At 48.5% G+C, this 21,085-nt stretch overlaps 1 protein-coding gene and 1 long non-coding RNA gene across 10 annotated transcripts in view; one reads left to right on the top strand and one right to left on the bottom strand.

Moving 5' to 3' along the window:
• The first annotated feature begins 56 nt into the window (after nucleotides 1-56).
• Nucleotides 57-21,085, top strand: part of ADRB1 (adrenoceptor beta 1) — a 43,600-nt gene continuing 22,571 nt past the window's right edge. For 6 of the 7 annotated variants that reach the window (XM_026069658.1, XM_026069656.1, XM_026069653.1 and 3 more), the window contains exons 1-2: nucleotides 57-1,282; nucleotides 12,964-13,020. In XM_026069658.1, the coding sequence (XP_025925443.1) occupies nucleotides 128-1,282; nucleotides 12,964-13,020 (1,212 nt within the window). In that variant the 5' untranslated portion in view covers nucleotides 57-127. Of the gene's footprint in view, nucleotides 1,283-12,963; nucleotides 13,021-18,086; nucleotides 18,891-21,085 lie in introns of all 7 variants that reach the window. The other variant, XR_003254177.1, reaches the window with a different exon arrangement.
• LOC112967934 lies at nucleotides 1,291-21,074 on the bottom strand. Of its 3 annotated transcripts, XR_003254179.1 has the most exons (4): nucleotides 20,628-21,074; nucleotides 9,171-10,026; nucleotides 3,206-8,145; nucleotides 1,291-1,993 (listed from the first exon to the last, which is right to left on the bottom strand). It is a non-coding gene; the product is annotated as an uncharacterized LOC112967934 (long non-coding RNA). The 3 variants fall into 3 exon arrangements; XR_003254180.1 differs by having other exon boundaries at nucleotides 3,206-10,026; nucleotides 20,592-21,074; XR_003254178.1 differs by having other exon boundaries at nucleotides 3,206-10,026.

Raw genomic sequence — 21,085 nt, 5'->3', positions numbered from 1 at the left:
CCGCTCCGGCCCCGGCCCCGGTGCCGGCGCCGGCCCCGGCGGGGCGACGGCGACGGCGACGGCGCCGCCCCCCCCCGGGAGCCGGCAGCTGCCCGGCGAGCTGCTCTCGCAGCAGTGGGCCGTGGGCATGAGCCTGCTGATGGCCCTGGTGGTGCTGCTCATCGTGGCGGGCAACGTGCTGGTGATCGCGGCCATCGGGCGCACGCAGCGGCTGCAGACCCTCACCAACCTCTTCATCACCTCCCTGGCCTGCGCCGACCTGGTGATGGGGCTGCTGGTGGTGCCCTTCGGGGCCACGCTGGTGGTGCGGGGCACCTGGCTCTGGGGCTCCTTCCTCTGCGAGTGCTGGACCTCCCTGGACGTGCTCTGCGTGACGGCCAGCATCGAGACCTTGTGCGTCATCGCCATCGACCGCTACCTGGCCATCACCTCGCCTTTCCGCTACCAGAGCCTCATGACCAAGGGTCGGGCCAAGGGCATCATCTGCACCGTCTGGGCCATCTCCGCCCTGGTCTCCTTTCTGCCCATCATGATGCACTGGTGGCGGGACGAGGACCCCCAGGCGCTGGAGTGCTACCAGGACCCGGGCTGCTGCGACTTCGTCACCAACAGGGCTTACGCCATCGCCTCGTCCATCATTTCCTTCTATATCCCCCTCCTCATAATGATCTTTGTGTACATCCGGGTGTACAGAGAAGCCAAGGAGCAGATCAGGAAGATCGATAGGTGCGAGGGCCGCTTCTACGGGAGCCACGAGCAGCAGCAGCCGCCCCCGCACCCTCCCCCTCACCCCCACCACCAGCCCATCCTCGGCAACGGCCGAGCCAGCAAGCGGAAGACCTCCCGGATCATGGCCATGAAGGAGCAGAAAGCCCTGAAGACTTTGGGCATCATCATGGGGGTCTTCACCCTCTGCTGGCTCCCTTTCTTCCTGGTGAACATTGTCAACGTCTTCAACAGGGACCTGGTGCCGGACTGGCTCTTCGTCTTCTTCAACTGGCTGGGCTATGCCAACTCCGCTTTCAACCCCATCATCTACTGCCGCAGCCCCGACTTCCGCAAGGCCTTCAAGCGGCTGCTCTGCTGCCCCCGGAGAGGCGGCCGGAGGCTGCGCGCCGGCAGCGGGGAGCTCTCCCGGCTCCCGGGGGGCTTCATCAGCACGCTGGGCTCCCCCGAGCGCGGCCTCGGCGGGACCTGGTCCGATTGCAATGGGGGCACGCAGGGAGGCAGTGAATCCAGCCTGGAGGAGAGAAATAGCAAAACTTCCAATTCGGAGTCCAAGGTATAGGGCGGGCGCTGGGGGCGCGGGGCGGGGGGGCACAGGGCGCCTCGGCCGAGCGGCAGCAGCACGGCAGGCAGGGAAATTGGCCCGAGCGGAAAAGTCCCCGGCAGAAGCCTGGTCGTAAGGCTAACGCCCAGCAGAACGGCGCTCTGCCTTACTGGGGAGAGAAATCTGTGTTTACTTAGGAATACAAGCAGGTGAACTTGTGTACAGCATACCTCATCTGAAGCTAAAGCAAGCAGGAAACCCACTGACCAGAGAGCGACGAAAATAAACAACCAGACCCAAATATAATCAGATCATATTTAGCTTTGAAAGAGACTCAGATGTGGGTGGGCTGGAGAAGAACAACTGGAAGGGAATGTGAAAATCCCCCTCGCAGGTTAAGTTTTCTCGGGGCCGTGCTGGTGGTCGAACCTGAGACGGGAGCGTTGCAGCGCCGGCGTTTGGCCATTGACTTCAGTTGCGGGCAGCATCAGCGCCGTTCCCGACCTTGTTTGGGGCTATCAGATGTCCCAGTTTTTATTTCCGAGGGCCGCAGGGGTAGTCTCTCATGCACGGGAAAGTCGGCCGATTTTTGGCAAAGCGTAGGCTTCCTAAAAACCCACTGAAGTCGCTGGCAACTGCAGGTGCGCTGCGCTTCTGCAGACCAGGCTGGCAATATTTATCCTCTGGCAAGTTTTGTTTTAAACTCTTAGTAGCTGCGCTCCCCTGTTACCCAGAGTAGAAACAGAGAAAAAATTAGTAATGAGAAACACAGATATATTTTGAAAGAGGGGGAAAAAGCCCTCTCTGCTTTTTCCCTCCGCAGCAGCAACCGGTGAATTATTGTCCTTATCTTCTTTGGCCAGACAATAACAGTCAGGCTGAGAAACTTCTACCTCAAACTGTGCATATTGTACAGGGGAATAAATGGGCCATGTTTATATTAAACAGCTTATTTATGTATCACTAGTAGTATTTTATAAAAAAAAGGGGGGGGGGAACAAGCCTTCTGCAGTTTGTTCATTTTAATTACAGATGAACAGAAAAAAAAATCCTGGCAACAACAAAAATTTACTGCACATGTAAAAAGAAATGGCGACAAAGCCATTTTTTGCACAGTGTTAAGAATTATAAGGTTATCTGAAGATGTTACTTGCACATGCATACACACAACAAATTAAAAATGAAACAGAGGTTTAAATAACATCAAACCTGAAACTGATTTCTGTTTTTGTCTGATCTGTTATAGTTTTATTGAGAGAGTGACTTTTTATATTATTTTATGAAGGTACTGTAAATATATCCATATTATAAATTAAAATATCTTAAGGGACTTTTATTATTTTTATCTCCAAGTGCCCACGTGAATCTGCTGTTATTTTAGCACTTGTGTGTCATTTCCATTTTCCTCCGTGTGTGTTTTATAACATATTTATACTCTGGTGCAATTTACTACTGTGTAAGTAATTGGTCTATGTGCAATAAATACCATTGCAGCACAAGCAAGCGTGTCTCTATAGGTTTTGAAACAATATCTCTCTATAATGGGAAGAACAGCATTTGTTTTTCTCAAAAGATGGCTCAGATTACCAATACAACTCTACCTAATGGCTTTTCCTGACACAGTATTGTAAAAAACATGTTTGAAACCAAATAAGGTTGTGTTCCTGTTGCACTGAGGTCTGCCGACTTCCCTTAAAATTAATGGCTAAAGACAAGGTGTTTCCAGTCTGATAATGAATATACTATTTTTCTGTAACTATTCCTTACGGGGATATATTCCTCTTTTTGTTAAGAGTATGGGAGTGGGAGTCAGGAGGACCCAGAGTATTTAAGAATACAGAGCTGTTTCATGATGCTTAATTTGAAAGCTAAAAATGGTCTTGAGTAGAAAGAAATCTCATTACGCAGTAACTGGCGCTCCACAAATAACGTCACCTGGTGCAGGCGGTGGGCCTGGTCCGGGGGTCGGCGGTGGGCGGTCAGGAGCGCCGGACCCTGCGTGCGGAGTCACGGGGAGCCCGCGGGAACGAACGGCAGCGAGGGGCAGCTCGTGCCCAGGAGCAGGAGCGGTGGCGGCAGCTTGGGAGCCGGGCGGAGCAGTCCAGACTTTTGTTGCCTTTTCTTGTAAAAAAGAGATTAACCTCGGGGAGAATGGCTGAGACTTTACTGGGGCAGGATCAGACTCTGGAGCAGGTTTAAACCCCACTGAAATCAGTGGAAACCTTTTCTGTTGTCACCAGGTAAAATAAAACCATATCGTTTGTAGATCATAAAGCTAAAGATAACGTGAAGTGGGGCTTACTTTGTAGTTGCCAATAGTCACATATTCCTGGAGGGCCAGGTCATGATAATTGAATGTTTAACAGCGCCTTAGAGATAATACCCATATTGACTGATCCAGATAGGGAGGTGCTGGGAATAGAAGGCTTGCAGAGCTGGGTCCTGGGTGCGTACCCTGAATAAAACAAGACTTGAGTGTAAAAAAGATTGTCTTCCTTTATTGCTTTGTGAAGGTACACTGGTTTTTTGTAGTTTCATAAAATATTACTGCAATGAATACATGGCAGATAGAGCAACCAAAAGACAGGGGTAGACCTCGTAAAACACCTCCTAATGTCAGTACAGAATAAAAGTGAAGCCATTTTTTAGCTTTATTACATAAAGCATTATTTAGCTTTATTTATAGCTTTATTATTTATTAAATAAAGCAATTAGCTTTATTATTTTAGCTATTATTTTAGCTTTATTAATTAGAAATTAGCTCTTAAGAAGAATATTTCTCAAAGTAAGCTCCTCAGGGTAGCGGCCATAGGTTCATTTTGAAAATCATCTGTTTTTTTGTTACTGTTGTTTTAAAAATTAAGGAATTTGCTTTTAGCAGTTTTCAGTACTGTATTTTAAGGCTAAAAAGAGAAGTTAATGCTTTTTATGCCAGGACAAAATAAAGGGGCTAGTGATCTAGATTATATTTTTCCACTAATTTAGTTGGGGTTAGGATGTGAGCTGCAGCTGATAGTTTCTCACCTGGCAATAGTTAAATGGGCTCCTTGAAATGCCGAGGTGAAGCCAGATCAGTTACTAAATTAAATGTGCTCTGGCACCTTATGACTTTTTTTTATCCCACGGATCCGGTTTTCTCTGTGATTCCAGCAAAGTCAACAGGACTGTAAGGGTGTACGGTAGGGCGAAGGCTGACGCCAGCCGACGGCACCGGAGGGCTGGCTGCGTGAACCGGTCGGGAAGGGCCCAGAAGGCAGCGCTGCCTCTTGCCGGGCAAGGCGAAGGGCATTGCCCGCGCGCGCCCTGCGCTGCCGAGAGCCGGGGCAGCCCCGACCGGTGGTGCCGCCGGGCAGGAGGGGCTGTACAGCCCGTGGGAGGTGCCGTCTGTGGTAGCGGTGAAGGACCCTGGGGAAGTGCAGCGACTGATGGCTACGTTGGCGTTACGCTGGTGGGTCAGACTGAGGGACTTCGGTCTTAATCTCATAAATCAGCTCACAAACTTAATTTTAACCGTCTGAACGTTCCCAGTGGAGTGCTCACTCATGTCCGTAGACTTAACAGGTGATTAAATTCTTGGCTCAGCAGGGACCTTAGAGGGGAAATTTAGGGCCAGAACTTGCTCAGCTTATCCTGCTGAATAAGTGCGCTGGGTCACAGTTCCCCTTGATGAGCGTAATGACATTAAAGTCAAGGAGGTTAAATGCAGGATGAATTTGACGACACGGGACCAGCTGTGTGAGTAAACTGATCAGGATTTGTCTGCCACTGGGTTTTGGCCAGTCGATGACCTGACAGAAAAGTTTGGAGGTTGGCATGTTTAATCCCTTAGTAGACAGTTAAGATAATCCATCTGGCAACACGTGTGGTGGATGCCTGTCTGTCTCGTACGGTGGCACAGTAACCTTACAGATCAAGCAAGACATATGGCATGCATGTGTGTGAGCGAGGGAAGGTATTGGCCAGCAGTCCCCCACGGATCACTCTCAGAACAGGCTGTTCTTAGCGGTGAAGAAGTGTATTCTGAAAAGAGTTACGGGGCAGCTGAAATGCTCTGGAGGCAATGAGTCAAACATTCATGATGAATATTTTTTTGAAGAAAACCAGACATGGATTAACAATTGGAGCTGCAAGTCAGAAAGTATAGGTGGTAGACATGCAGCTACACACGTACGTGCACAGAAAGTTACAGCAAAGAGCCGCAGACCTGCAGGGAAGGGAGAAGCAGGTAAAACAGAAATCCAGTATGAGAAAATGTCCCACATCTGTCAGGGCGAAAACTGGCAAGGCTGCCTTAGACTTCCACATGTAAGAGGCCTGATTCTCAAAGGCGCCCGTTGCTCTCTGAGCAGTAGTGGCCCAGCACTTCTGGAAGGAAAGCTGCATTTCTCTACATCTTTTAATGTATCAGATGGAAAGCATGACTTCATTTCTTGTGTATTCAGGAAACTTAAAGAAGAGGGGAGATATATGTTTTAGAAGTCTAAATGTAGTGATAGGCATATAGAAAAATTTTCAAACATACCTGCACATCACTGAGTTAGGCACAAAAGCACTCTTGAAAATTCATGATACTTTGACTGTGACCCTAGTCACAAACTGACTGTAGATTTTTACCAAGCAATAACTGAATAATTACTCAATGAGGATTGCAACTAATCAAATTATGTGCAGTAAGTGTGCTTAAAATTATGATAATTAGATCTGAACTTGTGCCCACAGTGCACACAGAATTTGTCAGCATCGATCGTTCGTTTGTGATAGCATGCACTGTTTCTTTTGCAAACAGCTGCTTTCCCATTTGGGTAGGCATATATTTTCAAATATAGAGACAACTTCTTTGTCAGCTTTTTTTTCCCTAAACCCTATCTGAAGTTGACATTTTATTAATAACTTTTAAGTGGCTATTTTGCAAACCTTCCTTGTGCTGCACACTTTCCTAATTCATTGTAATTTCCTGTCCGGTGGACTGCACTTACTTCCTTTATGTAATATATCAACTGCAGGGCTGGAAATTCTGCAGCTATGAACTAAAAGAGCAGACTTTCTTGAGGCCAAATGCAGTCACACATTGCCATGGGTAGCAGAATTTGACCTGATAATCTAATCTTTTATGTGAGAATATCTCCAGAAAAGTCTACTGTCACCAGCAGTAAATAACCTCTGCTAATGAAGCTGGAGCAATTAGTCCTACTCAAAGCTGTCAAGAAAATGTTAACTGCTAAACAACAGTTAATGCTGGATAACTCACATAATGAGCGTTTTGTTTGCTGGTCTGTGTTAGGTGATGTGTTGGGAAATAATTATCCTTTGACTAGCAGCCAGCTTTGTACTAATCAGAAAGGAGAAGTCATGTTCTGTTTGAAGGATTATACCTAAAAATAGTTCTGCTACAGCCACATCAACGAGTGAAATGAAGCAAACTCACAGAGACATACACACCTTCTTAGTATTTCACTTTTAGTCCTAAAAGCTCATTGTTCAGTTGAAACTTTCTGTTTGATCATGTCAAAAGTACGAATTGATCTCCTGCAATAATGTTAAGCACACTCTCCCGAGGATTATTACCGTATGCACTACTGACTTGCTTTCAGAGACTGCCAAATTCAGAAATGCCTAAGGAGGAAGTAAGTAGTCTTTTTCTTTATGTATGCAGTCACGTATAATGTAAGATCAACAATATTTGTTAGAATGTCTCACAGAAGAGATCAATATGTTTTTTATTTTCCTTAAAGTTGTTATTTCTGCCTGCCCGTCCGAAAGCAATAGCCATGGTAACAACAAGTGGTTTGTTCATGCAGTTCAGTAACTTCAGGCTGTCAAACCGCGTTAGAAGAAGTGACTGAGATGGGAAAAGGATCAAACAGGTGATGCTGGGGAGCAGACCTGGGGTTGTCATTGCAAGCAGCAGCAGCAGAGACATCTTTCGCTGTGCTATAGAAGTTGCCTGTTACTGGAAAAGTCTAACTCATTTTGATAGGGATGTGCCAGGCAGGTGCACTATAGAAACACAGGCTTAGAGGTGCAATAGGCATCTTTCCGTACAGGACTGTGCCGCCACGGGACTGACAGCGGAAACACGCGGTTCCACCTCTGCAGCCGTCGGCTTCTTGCAATCGCTGCGGGAGCGTGCACGCCGCCTCCGTCAAGCGCGCTGCTCAACGAGGCCCGCAGCACCCCTGCCTCTCCGGATCTACCCGGCGCCCCCTCGGCTGCGGCTTTCCGCCAGGCCTGGTGGGATGCGGAGAGGCCCCAGGCCAGGGCGCAGGGAGCCCCCGCCTCTGCGCGGCCCCCGGGGCGGCCCGGCCCTGGCGCAGGTGCGCGTTCGGGCGCGGGAGCCGAGCGCCCGGCCGTCCGGCTGGGTCCCGCCAGGCTGCAGCACTCGGCCAGGGCGGCCATGCTCGGCGCGGGCGGCCGAGGCGCCAGCCCATCCGTGCCGCTCAGCTCACGTGAGTCGCCGCTTCGTCCTGTGAACGCCAGCCACGGCGTTGGGGCCGCGGCGCTCGAAGCTGTGCAGTGTTTGGGTGCGTTACCTAAGTGCTCAACAAGCTTCCTGGTTCACGTTAACCGACGCCTTCACGCACGCGTTCACCTCGGCCGGCCCTGTCGTCTCCGGGCTGTTTGGCTCCGGGGCTTTTTTGTGTTGTTGTTTACTCGCTCGCGCTGCCGCAGCGTCCAGGAGCTCGAGTTTGCAGCCAGGCCCACGCAGCAGCCTGGATCCGAATGCAAACGTTACCAGACTCGAGGGAGAGTTTAGCTCTTCCGGTTTGGTTCAGCCTCGCTCCTAGCAGTTTGGTGTTCGAGTTATTAATATTAGCTACACCAAAGTGTGAAAGCCCCAAACAAGTACGAACTGTTTCCTGACCTCAGTCAGCAACCTGAAAGAGAAAGCAGAAACTCATTTAGGCTTTTGCCATCACTCTGGTTAGCAGCGCATCTCAAGCGTGCTCAGAGCACGCCTTTTCTCCTCGGACCCTACGTAACGCACCCGGTTCTCTCGTCCTGAAGGAGACTCAGCGAGGGTTTTCTGCTAGCTTGGAGCTCCTGCCTTAAGCTGCTCTTCAGCATCTCTCAGCAGCAATGCACCTTTGCATGCCCGAGCCAAAGTCTTTCTCAAAGCCATGACCTCTAGACTTCTTACCAAAATTATTTTGATAATTGTTCTTAAGTTAGCTGGGACAAGGCTTTTAAAGGTATATTTATGTGAATATAGCAAAGAGGCAATCTGAGCCACTAAGGAGCTCAGAATCTCAACGACTAATGGGTGTATAAATATTTCAGCTACCAAACAAGTCATTTTTCAGGGCAACATGAGTGCTGCAGACGCTTTAAAGCCTCTCCGATATGCTTCCTCCAAGGAGCGCTACTACCTTGTGATCGTAAGGGGCAAAAATGGAGGAACAACAGAACAGCTCATGATAAAAGATTTGCTATGTGGTCGAAATATAAGTGCTCTGTAGTCAAAATTTTAAAGTGCTTCTTTTTAAGAAGAAGGAATACAGACAAGTAGAATTTCCTCAAAGGAAATGGAGAACAAGTTTGGGGATGAAAATTTCCAAGCACACATGAAGAGCCTCTTTTCRCCCCTCACTAAGTGATCCAGCAAGAGTTACAGCAATGCCACCAGCACACAGGCAGCTCCAGGGCTGTGCAAGCCTCAGCCGCGTCCAGGGATGAGTGGTATCCGTCAGTGCCACTCTCCAGAGACAGCCCTGCTGTGGAGCACATGGTGCCCTCAGATGCACTCTTTCTGTCCCCTTTTTTGTTGTATAACATGCTCTTTCGTGCTGCCAATGCCAGCCACGCTGCCCCAGCTGGGGTGGCCTGGGGCCAGCGTGCTCCCACGGACTGAGCGGCACACGAGCACTGGCTCCCGTTGCGCCGGGCGCAGGGCACCACTCACCTGCCTCGCCGTCCCCGTGCAAATGGACTTGGGCGCCGCAGGTGGCACCTGCCATTTGATTCCACCGGGCGCTGCTGGGGCTACAGCTGCAGCTTCATGAACATTGCGTGGTCAGTCACTGAATGGCTGTTAAGCCTCACAAATGGGTTTTAAATCATCATTAGAGCTGCTACTTAAAAAGCAGCGGCTGTCTTGCAAGGCTATGCCCAGACCACCGGTTGTCCTCTGTGCGAAAGCCCATCCCAGGCCAACGCCTTCCCGCAGCAAGATCTCCAGCGGCAGCCCAGCATGCGGCAGCATCGCGGGATCTGCGTGGTGCCCTGCAGCACAGCGGGCAGGGGAGGCAGCAGAAGGTGGCCCTGAGGCATGGAAACCCCTGCTTTTCCCTCCCGCCTGCCCCAGGCAGAGGCGCCGGGAGCTGTCGCGCTGCTGGGTGGAGGGGAGCTCCTGCCCGCAGCCGTTCCCGGCCTCCCCGGCCGCCGGGGCTGCGCGGAGCCCGGCGGGAGTCTGGCTGCCAGGGGCGCTGGAAAAGGAGCTTTTCCTCTGCTTTAGCCTTCCATTGTTCGAGGCCCCGGGGTTGTGGTTTCCATCAGCCTGCGGGGAGAGGCCGCGCTCAGGCGCGAACGCGCCGGCACGGGGGGATCTGGGAAGGGCAGTCGCCTGGCTTGGCAGGAAGAGCTGCTCTGGGGTTAGCCTGGCCTCGGCGTTCACTTCCTTCACGTGACTGCCGTCCCAAGGGCTCGCCGTCTCAGGCCTCGCAGGCTTTTCCTCACCAGCGCTCGTGAGGTGCAGGATTTGCCTGTACGAGCGAGGAAGCGGTGAAAGGTGGGATCTCAGAGGTGGTCCTCGCTGACGCCTGCCAGGGGAAAGCAAGAGCTGTGACACGAAGGTATGTGCCAGCCTGCGTCCCTAGTTTGGGATTAGTGAAACAACTATTGTGCTTCAGAGGGAGGAGCACTTCCTCTTGGACTGGAACAGGTAAATTGGGAGAAGTCCCACAAAGCTTCCATTGTTTAACAGCTAAATCACTGTCTGAGCCCAGACTTTCAAGGAGGGATGTTTTGTTTGTCTGTTCTTCCCCTAACTATTCGCTTGGGAGCCTTCAAATAAAATCTCAATCAGATCATTTACGCCACTGAGTTAGTCAAAACCAGTGTGGGATTTGTTCTCTAGCAGATAGCTACCCTCACTGCAGGATGGCAGTGCAGCCTGGAGGAGCTGGGGCAGGGGGGCCGGGGACCGGCTGCGCACACCTACAGACCAAATTATCCCCGCTGCTGGGGCAGAGTCCCACTAGCAGGCCGGGACGGCCACCCCGTCGGAGCTCCCGTCTGCACCAGGAGCGCAGGCCCTCGCCCAGCACCGCCTGATCTGCTCAGAGATCAGCTCCAGCCCTGCAGCAGCAGTTCAGGGCTGCCCACCCAAATCTGCCGGGGCCTCGCACTGGGCAGAGCTGGGGCAGCGACTGCAGCACGTGTCAGTGTAGCCAGCCTGGCTTAGGAAAGCGGCCACAGGAGCGTAGCTGGTCGCCCGGCGGTGAGCCAGTGGTCCCTGCACGGCTACTTCTCTACCAGGGTGAGAAACGCTCTGTTTTCTGCAGTCACTGCAAATGGGATTATAGTAGCACTCCCTAGCTTACAGGAGAGAAGGTAGGATAAAAAAAGTGCATTGAAGTGCTCTCACCACCAATAGAGGCCAATATGATTATGTAAAATAATCAGGCTTTGGGGAGTTTTTATGTAATAGTCAGTGCAAGACAGCTGCTGCTACTGCAGTAACTGCCAGCAACAGGTATAGTAGCAGTACTTTAAACCACCTCAAGAGCATCCACAGGAGAGCTTTTGCTCCTGTTTCACTGCAAGCTGGTTGCCAACTAGCTAGCAACGGGGTGACTGGGTGTCAGCCTGCCCGCGCCTGGGCTGTGGTTGGAGGGACGGTGCTCACAGCCTGCTGCCCGCAGCCCTGGCCCCAGCTGYGTGCCCGCTGCCTCGACTGGCACTGCTGCTTGCGCACCCGCGTGGGCGATGAGATCAGCTGGCTGAAAACCAGCCCCTTTAGAAGAAGGTTTATTTCAGCTGAGCACATGGGCCGCACAAGTGCTGGTAATGGCATGACGGAAATGGGACTGTGCGGGGTGAAAGGGATGAGGTCATCTGCTTTGGTTGCAGCCCACATTTAGCTCTAGTCAACTTGATCACAAAAATCTCATCTCTGGTTTTGATGCTGAGGAAGTTGAGATCCAGATCAACACCCTCTTGCCTGTTATTTTGCATGACCTGAGTTAGTCCATTAACCTGTTTGAAATGAGGAACAGGACTTGTCATCTAACCCTGTCCCTCGCTGGAGGGGCTCCTCCAAATATTATATTGTCCCCAGCACATGTTCGAAGCAACCTTTCTGGAGCCAAAGCTTGCACTTCCTATGCAAAGTGTAGCTAATGGGCCCAGCCCTGTGCAGAATTAAACTCCCAGTGAGTGGCTGTAATTCAGATGTGGAGCTGAGTAGAACAGGAGGCTGCCAAACAATCCTGTGGCTTCCCAAGGCCTAAGTACAGCCAATGAGCTAGTACGGTCTCTGGGTAGGTTCAGGAGAGATGAGCGCTGTTCCCAGCTCTGCGTAAGATTTCCTTTCTCACCTGGACTAAGTGATTAAGCTTCTCAGTGCATGTGGAAAGAAAAAAAATTCATTTTGCACAAATATTCAGTGTCATAGAAAAAAAAACATGCTTTAGGTCTGATTATCCACTGTGTAATCGTATCTTAATGAAGCACATGGGACAGACTCATCAATTTTTGGCAGACATATGGACTACCCAAGCTGAAAGAGCAACTCGGGGGCCTGGTGACAGCACAAAGCTGTTCCTAGCTGCAATAGGGTGACATGGCAACAAACCGGAGGTAAGCCAAAAACCATGGGCAGTGGCAAGCAATTCCCTAGGGACAGCAACTCTGTTTGTTCGCACAATGTCTTTATGTGGATCACAGTGTGGATGGGCACCATTAAACCATTAGTGACCTGTGGGTAATCCATATCATGCATGTCTTTTGGTGGATGAAATTTAACTGCTCTTACTCCTGATCACTTTGCTCATGTGGGAGAAAGGAATGCAATGATAAAAAGGCTGGAATACTTTCAGTGCTGGATTGTTTCCATTAATATAGTTCTCACTATATAACACTTCCATCATCGTACAAATTCTGCTAACATACTTTTAGGAAGATGGAACATCTGTACAGATCCATAATTAAGAAAGATGCCTTGTAGAGGAGACTGGGCTTTGGTCAGATACTTTCTAATTGTACCGGATGTGTTTGGGTTTTTGCATGTCATAGACTTCTTTGCCTTTATGTTATGAGGCACCTCATAAATTAAATGGTTGATGTTGTCAAATGCATGCCATTAACACTTTGAACAGATAATCCATTCAGTGACCTCTGCAGAGTCTATCACACTGCCTGTCTCCAGATAAAACCTCTGGAAGAAGAACAATGGTGCTCTGAATTCCTTGTGACCTCAACTCTTTAGTTCTGCACTTCAGAAGAGAAAAATTATCATTATCTGCATGGTTCAAGCTCTCTTTGAAATGCAGTTATTTTTTACTCATACATTTCAAGTATTTTTTATATGATATAAGTTGGAAACTTGAAGCTCCCTTTGAGGAGAAAAAGATTTCTTGCAGCCCTACTATTAAAGAAAATGGATAGATCAAGTGGTAAGGTTCAATGACTTACTTAATGTTAAATAAGAAAGAGAATAATGAATTGAATTTTGTGTGCCTGTTTTTCCTCTGCAGGGAACAGTCAGAATAATGGATTTGCATTGCCTTCTGCTTCTACTCATCAGAGTTTAGGTGAGTTCAAAACACTTTTTTGCTTTCATTTTTTTGCTCACTTGTTACAACTTTTAATATTTGGAGTCTAGCAAGCAAATCGGTTTGTGTGCCATCAACACCATCCTGGCTGGCTGAGGAAACGGTGCAAGGTTAACTGCTTACGTCCAACGATAATTTGTGGCCTTGTGTGTAGACATCTGCGTTTTATGCTAGGTAGCAGCAAGTAGGCAACTCCTTGCTTAGGGTGGACACTAGTTTCCTACTATTATGAGCTCTATCCTTAACGTCCTTCAAGAGAAACATTATTTTCCTATTGGGTTTACCAAAAAACGTTTGGGTCTCCAAACTCCTCCTTTGTTTACGGGCCTTGTCAGGAGCTCACTGTAGAGCTTTTTATTGGGGAAGGAAGGGAGGTGGTGTATGAGGAAACTATTACAAAGCCATACAACATAAACAACTTTCCAACGTAAACTCCAAAGACCGCTTGGCAAGGAAGAGGTTAAAGTTGGGGGGAGGATGGGGGGGCTCATTAGGGCAAAGATAAAAACAGAAGCCCGGGAAGGCTGGGGAGGGACTCGAAGGGAAGAGGAAGTGATTGAGAGCATTGAACCTAGGCGGGACGGACCCCCTTGGTTTGCAAGGGGCTGAAAGCCCTTTGCTGCTCTGCCCCCTTGGTTTGAACCTGGTTAACACCAGTCTGGATCCTCTTTATGTTGGACTGGAGTGGGCAGATGCTCAGCCCAGGCTATGTGTGCCGTAAAGCAGCTGACTGCCAAGGTTCGGTTTGGGTGCTGGGGGTCCGCAGGGCCGGAGAGCAGTAGGGGCTGTGGAGCAGGCAGATGGAGGAGGAAGGCTGGGTTCRGTGCCCCATGGGAGACTGACAAGCTTGAGTGGAGACGCTCTGGGTGTCTGCAGCCCTTTCTGCAGTCAACTTTGATCAGCCCTTCCTCATCTGTAAAAGGGATGCCGCAGAGGGGCTGTGATGATAGGATGGCTGAAAAATCCCTGATGTGCTCAGCTGCTCCTGGAGAAGAGCAATGAGTGGTGCCAGTGTGCACAAGCCATGCCCAGGAAGGGCTGCAGGTGTCCAGGGCTGGTGCCTGGCCACCTCCTTGGACCTGCAGGGGCCATGTAGATACCGTGCAAAACTGACCAAGTTCAGGCAATGCAGGAGGACAAGGGAAGACCACACTCTTTCAAAGGTGAACCTGAGAGGTGTACAGATCACCTGAAGGCTTTCTATGTAGCCAGAAATCTCTGCTGCTCCCATCTCCCCCTTTCTGCCCCAAACTTTTTTTGGGTCCRTCAGTGCCTGCTAAGAGCTGGGGAGCTGCTCGCTGCCTGCTAGGATGGTCAGAGCAGGATTTCCKTTTTCCTACCAGTCTTGGTGCCTTAAGCTTTCTGGGTTGTTTTTTGTCTGAATGGGAAATGCATAATGAGAAACTGTTTAAACAACTTGCGGTACAAGGAAACTCGCTGGAGTAAAGTACAACGTTGTAATTTCTTTCCAAGGAAATGATGCACTCTCCAAAAAAATAGCTCTCAAGCATTGCAATTTAAAGTTGCAGGATAGTCGCCGGTCCCCTTCAGTGCTGCCTGCAATCGGGGCCCTTGCAGGCCACCAGCTCTCTCGCAGGTCTGAATGTGGAGCACAAGGAGGGTAGGAGTCTGGTCTGGGACCATCTGTTCCTGCCACCAGCCTCTAGTGTCCCAGGCAATTGATGAAGACCTGCTGTCAATTAAAAGTTCATCGGTAGGTTTTTGCAGAGCTTTGTACGCAATGAGGTGTTTACTGTGGGTATATCTCTGCTGGTGAAAAAGGCACTAGGCAATTGTCAGTATTGCATACTGACAATATATCTGTTATACAAACTCTGTGCCAATGGATATGATAAGATACATATAAACRTTAGTGAGGGCATTTCCATAACAATATTTTGAACCACCGTAGCTAAGCCAGTACAACAACTGTGTAGAGCAAGAGGACAAACTGCAGAGTGTGACCAAACATACCTCATCCAAAAAGAAGGACCATCTCTCCTAGTCATCAAACTCCTAGGCAAGGTTGGTACCCAGGCACAGCTGACAGCCTGAGGTTCAGGAAGGGGCTCGCTGTTAAAGCTGGCCTATCTTTTTGCTTATGTGGGTGAGTCTAGACTTACTGGTGCTGATGAGGAAAAGCCCAGGAACTGCCATAGCCGGAGGAATTCTCTCATGCTATTTCCAGCCCTGCTTTTTAGATACAAAGGGTTTCAGATCAGATGCATTTCTGAAGCTTATCTGAGTGAACATTTGGCTGCTTAGCCAAACAGAACAAAAACCTTCAAACCTTTTGAGGTCCATCCATCAAGAGCCTTATCTCCCCCATGTCACCATGCGGCTCCTAGCCACCGCCGCTCTGAGCCTCCCACCGCGTGGGACTCAGCACTCCCAGCAAGCCTCCATCRTCCCCTCTCTGGGGCTGCTTCACTGCATTATCCACAGTCGCCTGCTTGGCTTTCTGCCACTTCAGTGACAGCCCTTGTGTGCACACAGGAGCAGCAAGCCTGGTTTGCAGCGTGATTTACTGCTGGCCAACATCCTGACTGACTGCATTTGTGATATTGTATCACCGCCTGTCTTCTCTGCTCCCTACATCCGTAGCCATCTGGGCTGTCGCCACAGACATGACCAGAGTGGAGTGCTCTAACTCTACTTGGCTCCAAGAAAGGATAACATTTATCTTTTTTAATGGGATATTAATGAGGCCTGAGTAAAGGAATCCAGTCTGCTCTAGCAAAGCTTCAAAGAATGAGATATCCAAGGAGAAACTTTCTGATCCCCTCTGTGGTTAAAAGGAGGTTTTGTAAGACCCCTAAAACCATGTTGTTTGGTTAGCGTGTGTATTAGGGGCCTGCAGGGCTCATCTTCTTCCCCACCCTGGCCTGGGAGCATCATGCTCAGCCCTCAGTGCCTGAATCTGTCTTCTCTTGCAAGAGCCAGCCTCACTGCTGCAAACTGGGCTGTTTAAAATATCTAAAAGCACGCCTAAAAATCCAGGCTAGCTCTACTACTTTGTAGCTTAACGTGATGCACAAGTCAACGGGACGCACACGAAGCATGGTGAGCATGCGGGTGAGGAAGCCAGTGTCAGCAGCCTCGTGGAGATTCTTGGCCATGTAAAACAATTGCGTAATTACTCCTGTGCTGAATTTATACAATACGTTATTCAGCCTTGTCAGAAGAGCCCTTACAGAGCTTTGTGCTTGGTATTGGGGTCACAGAACATTTCTTACTTTGAAGTTGAGCTGGCACAAGAAATCGTCTGCAGTCCTACAATCCTGTCAAAGCCATTGCCAAAAATAACAGGGTGAAGACTTCGAAAAGAGCCACCCATTCACAGTGTAAAACTGAGTTAAAATGGGGACCTGGCTGGCTCAGGGCTTGAGAACAGCTTTTAAATAGGTTGTAGGTTCAAATCCTGTGCAGTCTGGCAGGGATCAAAAGCTTCTGCAGCTTGGTACCATTTTGGCTTGACCCAGTTCTAGATGAGCTTCAGCATCAAGGTGGCCTTTTCCAGTGAGCACCATTCCCTTATGGTCCTTTTCATAAGAGAATCTGAGCCATGGGTTGTTGCCATTCACCTCCTAGTGATTTTATGCTTTTTTTCTATGTTGGTATTAGGAAGGGTAATACTAATTTCCATATAACAACGAATTTGACTCAATAGCACCAAGATAAATGTATGTTTCATACTGTGGTGTATAATAAGCTATTTATAAATACCATGTCACTTCTGGGTCATCTTCAGGGTTCAAAATAAAATCTTAAACAGTTTTTCAATGTTGACAGATATGATAAATGCATTTTTGTTCAAATGAAACCAAATTTTGACAATGTTTTGCAAAATTCATTACAAGCTAAGGATTATTTCCCCAATTTGTTGCTCTGTTTGTCTCCATGTTCCAGTGTTTAGTTTAATGTTACATTCCATTAGAGAAAAAACATCTGTGACTACAGTTCACCAAAGCCTCTGCTTAAGAGACAGGAGGATGCTCTTGCAGATGAAGGATAGAGGAAGGAGTTAGCATTTGCCATGGAGGCATTAGGGGCAGTTGCAGCACTTCTCTGCACCATTTTGGGACACCATACTTTCCTTGCAGCTCCATGAGAGACTAAAAGTGGTAACTGCCACTGGGAGATACTCTGCCTTGAAGCAACCCCCCCCCCCCGGACACATGAGTAATGACAGCAGTACATTAACATTGCTCACAGAGCATTACACGTTTGTGCAGCGGCCCAAGACACAGGGCCCTCTGCTCTCTGGGCTCCAGTGGCAAGCAGGACTTTTCTTACATTTGAGCTCCCGCATTTAAATCATGCCCATAGGTGGCCACTTCCTTCCCTCTAGAGCATCTCCCTTTTCTTCCAGAGGCTGGTTCACAAACCTTGGGGCAGGTCACTGGACCAGCTCTCAGATGCACTGCTGGAAAGTCCAGTGGCTTTTTGGCGACTGAGCTAACCTTGATAATCAAAGTGTTCCTAAATGAAAGCCAGGCAACTGGACACAGTAGTAAAGATGTCATGTCTGAAAGGTGGGATTAAGCAGAAGGCTTCCATCTACGGGAAAGTTGTTTTCTTGTTGCCCAACCTACCCACCCTCACTGAGCCAATTCCCTCCAAAATTTCTCTGGGCTTTTTTTGGTTTTCTAGCTTTCCCATGTAAATAGCTGTTGCTAGGCAGATTTCTTTTTCTGGCTTCAAATATTTTCATTCTCCAGTAAAATACCATACTCTTATATCAGCTACTATGATATTGTGGATATAAATGCGACACAATCTTTAAATGTTGTGGGGCAGGTACTTCATTTGTACAGCAAAAGTATAAGGAACGATGAGCAGGAAAACAATTTGTTTTAAAGTGCTTTAAAGTTACTGTCTTCTGAGCCCTGCAGGTTACAGCCCATACTTCCCATGCTGCCTCCCTGTTAGACAGTCAAACGAGAAACGATGCTGTCCGAAGAGCAGCATGGTAGCAACTGTGTGTGTTGGAGACTTGCAAACACTGACCCTTGTAATCATGTGGACTGACCTTTATCTGCTAGGAGTTTCCAGTTGTTGCACTGAAAATACCTGGAAAAGGAATATGCAGAAGTGGAGGGAGGACTTCTTCTGACAGGTTGCCATGGACAGCACTCAGTCTGCTTTCATGGAGACACCTAAAGGACGTCACTCGGTACAGCCAGCTCGCAATAATCCTTTCAGTGGGAACAGGTGCTGTAGGATAATCCTGCTGTTTTTCTTGGTTATGGATGACTTCAGTCATTAAGACTGAGCAAACAGGATTATTATAACAGCGATTCATGAGGTGAAGTTACAGTGCGGTGTGTCCATGGATCTGTGGATGTTTGTTTCTGATGCAGATGCCTGCTCTGCTAAGCAATCTGCCCATGTGATGGCAGGGGATGAGCTGTCTGCACCAAAGGACTTCCCTGGCTGCCTCCTTCCCCATCAGTTATTGCTCGGGACTGGACTGAGCACCCTTAGGGAAGAGGACTGGATTCGAGATGCAAAGCCTGTGCTCTGCACAGCTTTCACAGAAAGACAGGATTGAAACATGACTTCTCACAGCCTCCTGCCCTTCGCCTGTGACTATTATACATGGGATGAAAACTGCTAAGCTGTCAGGGAGGGAAATAGTTAACAATATCGCCACCTGAACAGCCGGGTCGAGCATTCCCAGATGAGCTGAGRAAGGGCTCTTCAAAGGGACAAGGAGCAGCAGCTCCAGCCTGGGCTGCCAGCTCAGGTCTGGAGGGGAAGGCTTGAAGCACTGCAGACTCTCATGGGGTTTATGACGAACCAGCCCATTCTGACTCTGTGAAACTTCAGAGCGAGTTCATCCCTGTGTAAGTGCAGGCTCATTCCCTGAGCAGACTTTAATGTATTGTACAGTTTTGCTTCAAATCCCCAGAGTGCTACACTCTTCCATTCCTCGTCAGGCCTCCTCCACTGCTCTTAGAGACCAGAGTGCGCTATGGTGATACTCCTTGCTATTCAACGTAAATACTCCTCTGTTCCTATTTTATCTTTTTGCTTCTCCTGATAACCCTTGAACCACTCAAACAATTCCTTTCTCTATCAGCAGGAGAGGAAGTGTAAGTTTCTTGGCATCTGTCTTTATGCAGACTCTGTGCATAGAGGTATGTTTTCCTTTACTGGTTTGCTTCAGGACTTAGTTGACACCTAATTACAGTAATAGCAAAACAATTGATCTTGGCTTCATCATTTTGTGGCAATCTTGGCCTGAAGCTGCTGTAAATAACATACTGCAAAAATAAGCAAGCATGTACAGAGACTGATACAAAACTCTAGAAATAGGAACTAGAGAAGCACAGCTAAGTAAGGGCTGTTAAAGCTTCCAGTTTGTAGCGATGCTGATAAGGCAGTTTCCAAGAAACTGCCCAACCCTTAAATTCTAGAAACTCTCTCTTCCCAGGTCAATAACCGTTTATAGACTGAATCTTCGTGTYGTCCTACAAATAAACAAAGTCAAGGCAGGATCTAGTGCAAGTGGTGCAACAGAAAGAAAACCCAGGTCTATAAGAACAAATCTTGAAATCAGAGGTCTCTCTGGCATAGTAAACTAAAACACACAATGTAAAGCATATTTGGTAATTTTGGTAGTTTGAGAAAGCACAAGAAAATGCTCTGGGCAACTTCACTCTTCTTTGGACAAGTCTCTTCTTGGTCTGAAAGGAGATCGGGGCAGCTTTAGCTGAGCTACTGTTCTTTTACCTTTATGCTGCTCATCTCTATGCAGCCTAAAGGGAGTAGTCATTTCTGGAAAAAAATACAGACTCTCACCAGCAGGCAGATATCTGCCTGAAGCACAGTGGGGCCCAGTTAGTGGGCTTAGTGAGAAGCCAACACTCTAAGTACCTCACCAGCTTGGTTTTCAAGGCAAGAAAATCAAGACTTTGCTATTTCAGGGCAATGCTCTATCACTTCCTACCCTCAGCCCCTTCTCCTCAAGGTGCCCATATGGATCTGAAATGTTGAAGTACCTTGAAGTCAACAACACGTCTCAGCCTTTCAGTTTATCAGTGAGAGAAATGTGTCATTTCTTCCTGCATTGTGCAGGCAGTCTAGAAGCCCAGCAGCAGGCTGCGGTGCATGGCAAGGCTCGTAAGCCCTCCARGACCTCCCCACTTCCCAGGAAGCGCAGTCACCCGCCCCAGGGAGCCAAGCTTTGCACCTAGGCTGCCTCCTGATACCAGCTCCCCTGCAGTTTCACTCACTGCTTTTCACCAACTTTAAATTCAGACAGGAACAGAGACTCTTTGGAGTGAACATTTTCCATAACATTCTGCAGCTCAGCTAGCAAAAATATTCAACGTGGCTCTAGCTGGAGCACTAAGGTGGGCTTAGACTCACTCAGGTGTTTGGCTCCCTTATTTCATGGGGATGGAGCTTTTTAAAATAGCTCCTGCAGGTGTGGGAGTTGACACAACAAAGCACGCAATGTTTTAAAGTCCATCCAGCTTATGCATAAACACTGCTAGTCCTTTTTTAAAACTCTTATGAATTGTTTTGTAAACATAAAATACCTTGCTTAATTTCCAAACCATGTGCCATTTGCTTACCAGACCCCATGGTAGAGGACCCACTCATGTGGCCAGCAGCCCGCAACGCTGCAACCTCCAGAACAACTCCCACGTCTCTTCTAGAGCAGCACTATGAGGCAGAGAAGCCATGTTTGATGGCACCAGACCTGGGCATAGGCTACCACCTACTGGAGTTTTCTGATTGACTTACTGCTCTATAGATTGCCACAATCCTATTTATGGTCTATATTAACACTTTTCTGTGAAACTACAGAATTGTTACACGCTCAGCATTGTGGCACAAACACGTATCATTAGTTCTTTATATACAAAGGGCAGCTCTTTATAAAAAAAGAGCTAATGAGATGTGAATAACTGATGTAAATTGTGAGGAAGCCCAATGTACAGCTCTGTGGGCCTGATTCTGTTTCTTGCTTGTTTGGGGTCTGACATGTGTTTTACTGAATCCAGATCTTCTCTTTTCCTGGTTGGTCTTA

The sequence above is a fragment of the Apteryx rowi genome, unplaced genomic scaffold (genome assembly GCF_003343035.1).
Source record: "Apteryx rowi isolate R43461 unplaced genomic scaffold, aptRow1 scaffold_3, whole genome shotgun sequence".
Taxonomy (NCBI): Eukaryota; Metazoa; Chordata; class Aves; order Apterygiformes; family Apterygidae; genus Apteryx; species Apteryx rowi.
Note: the sequence above shows the minus strand (reverse complement) of the source record. Positions and strands in the feature narration are given on the sequence as shown.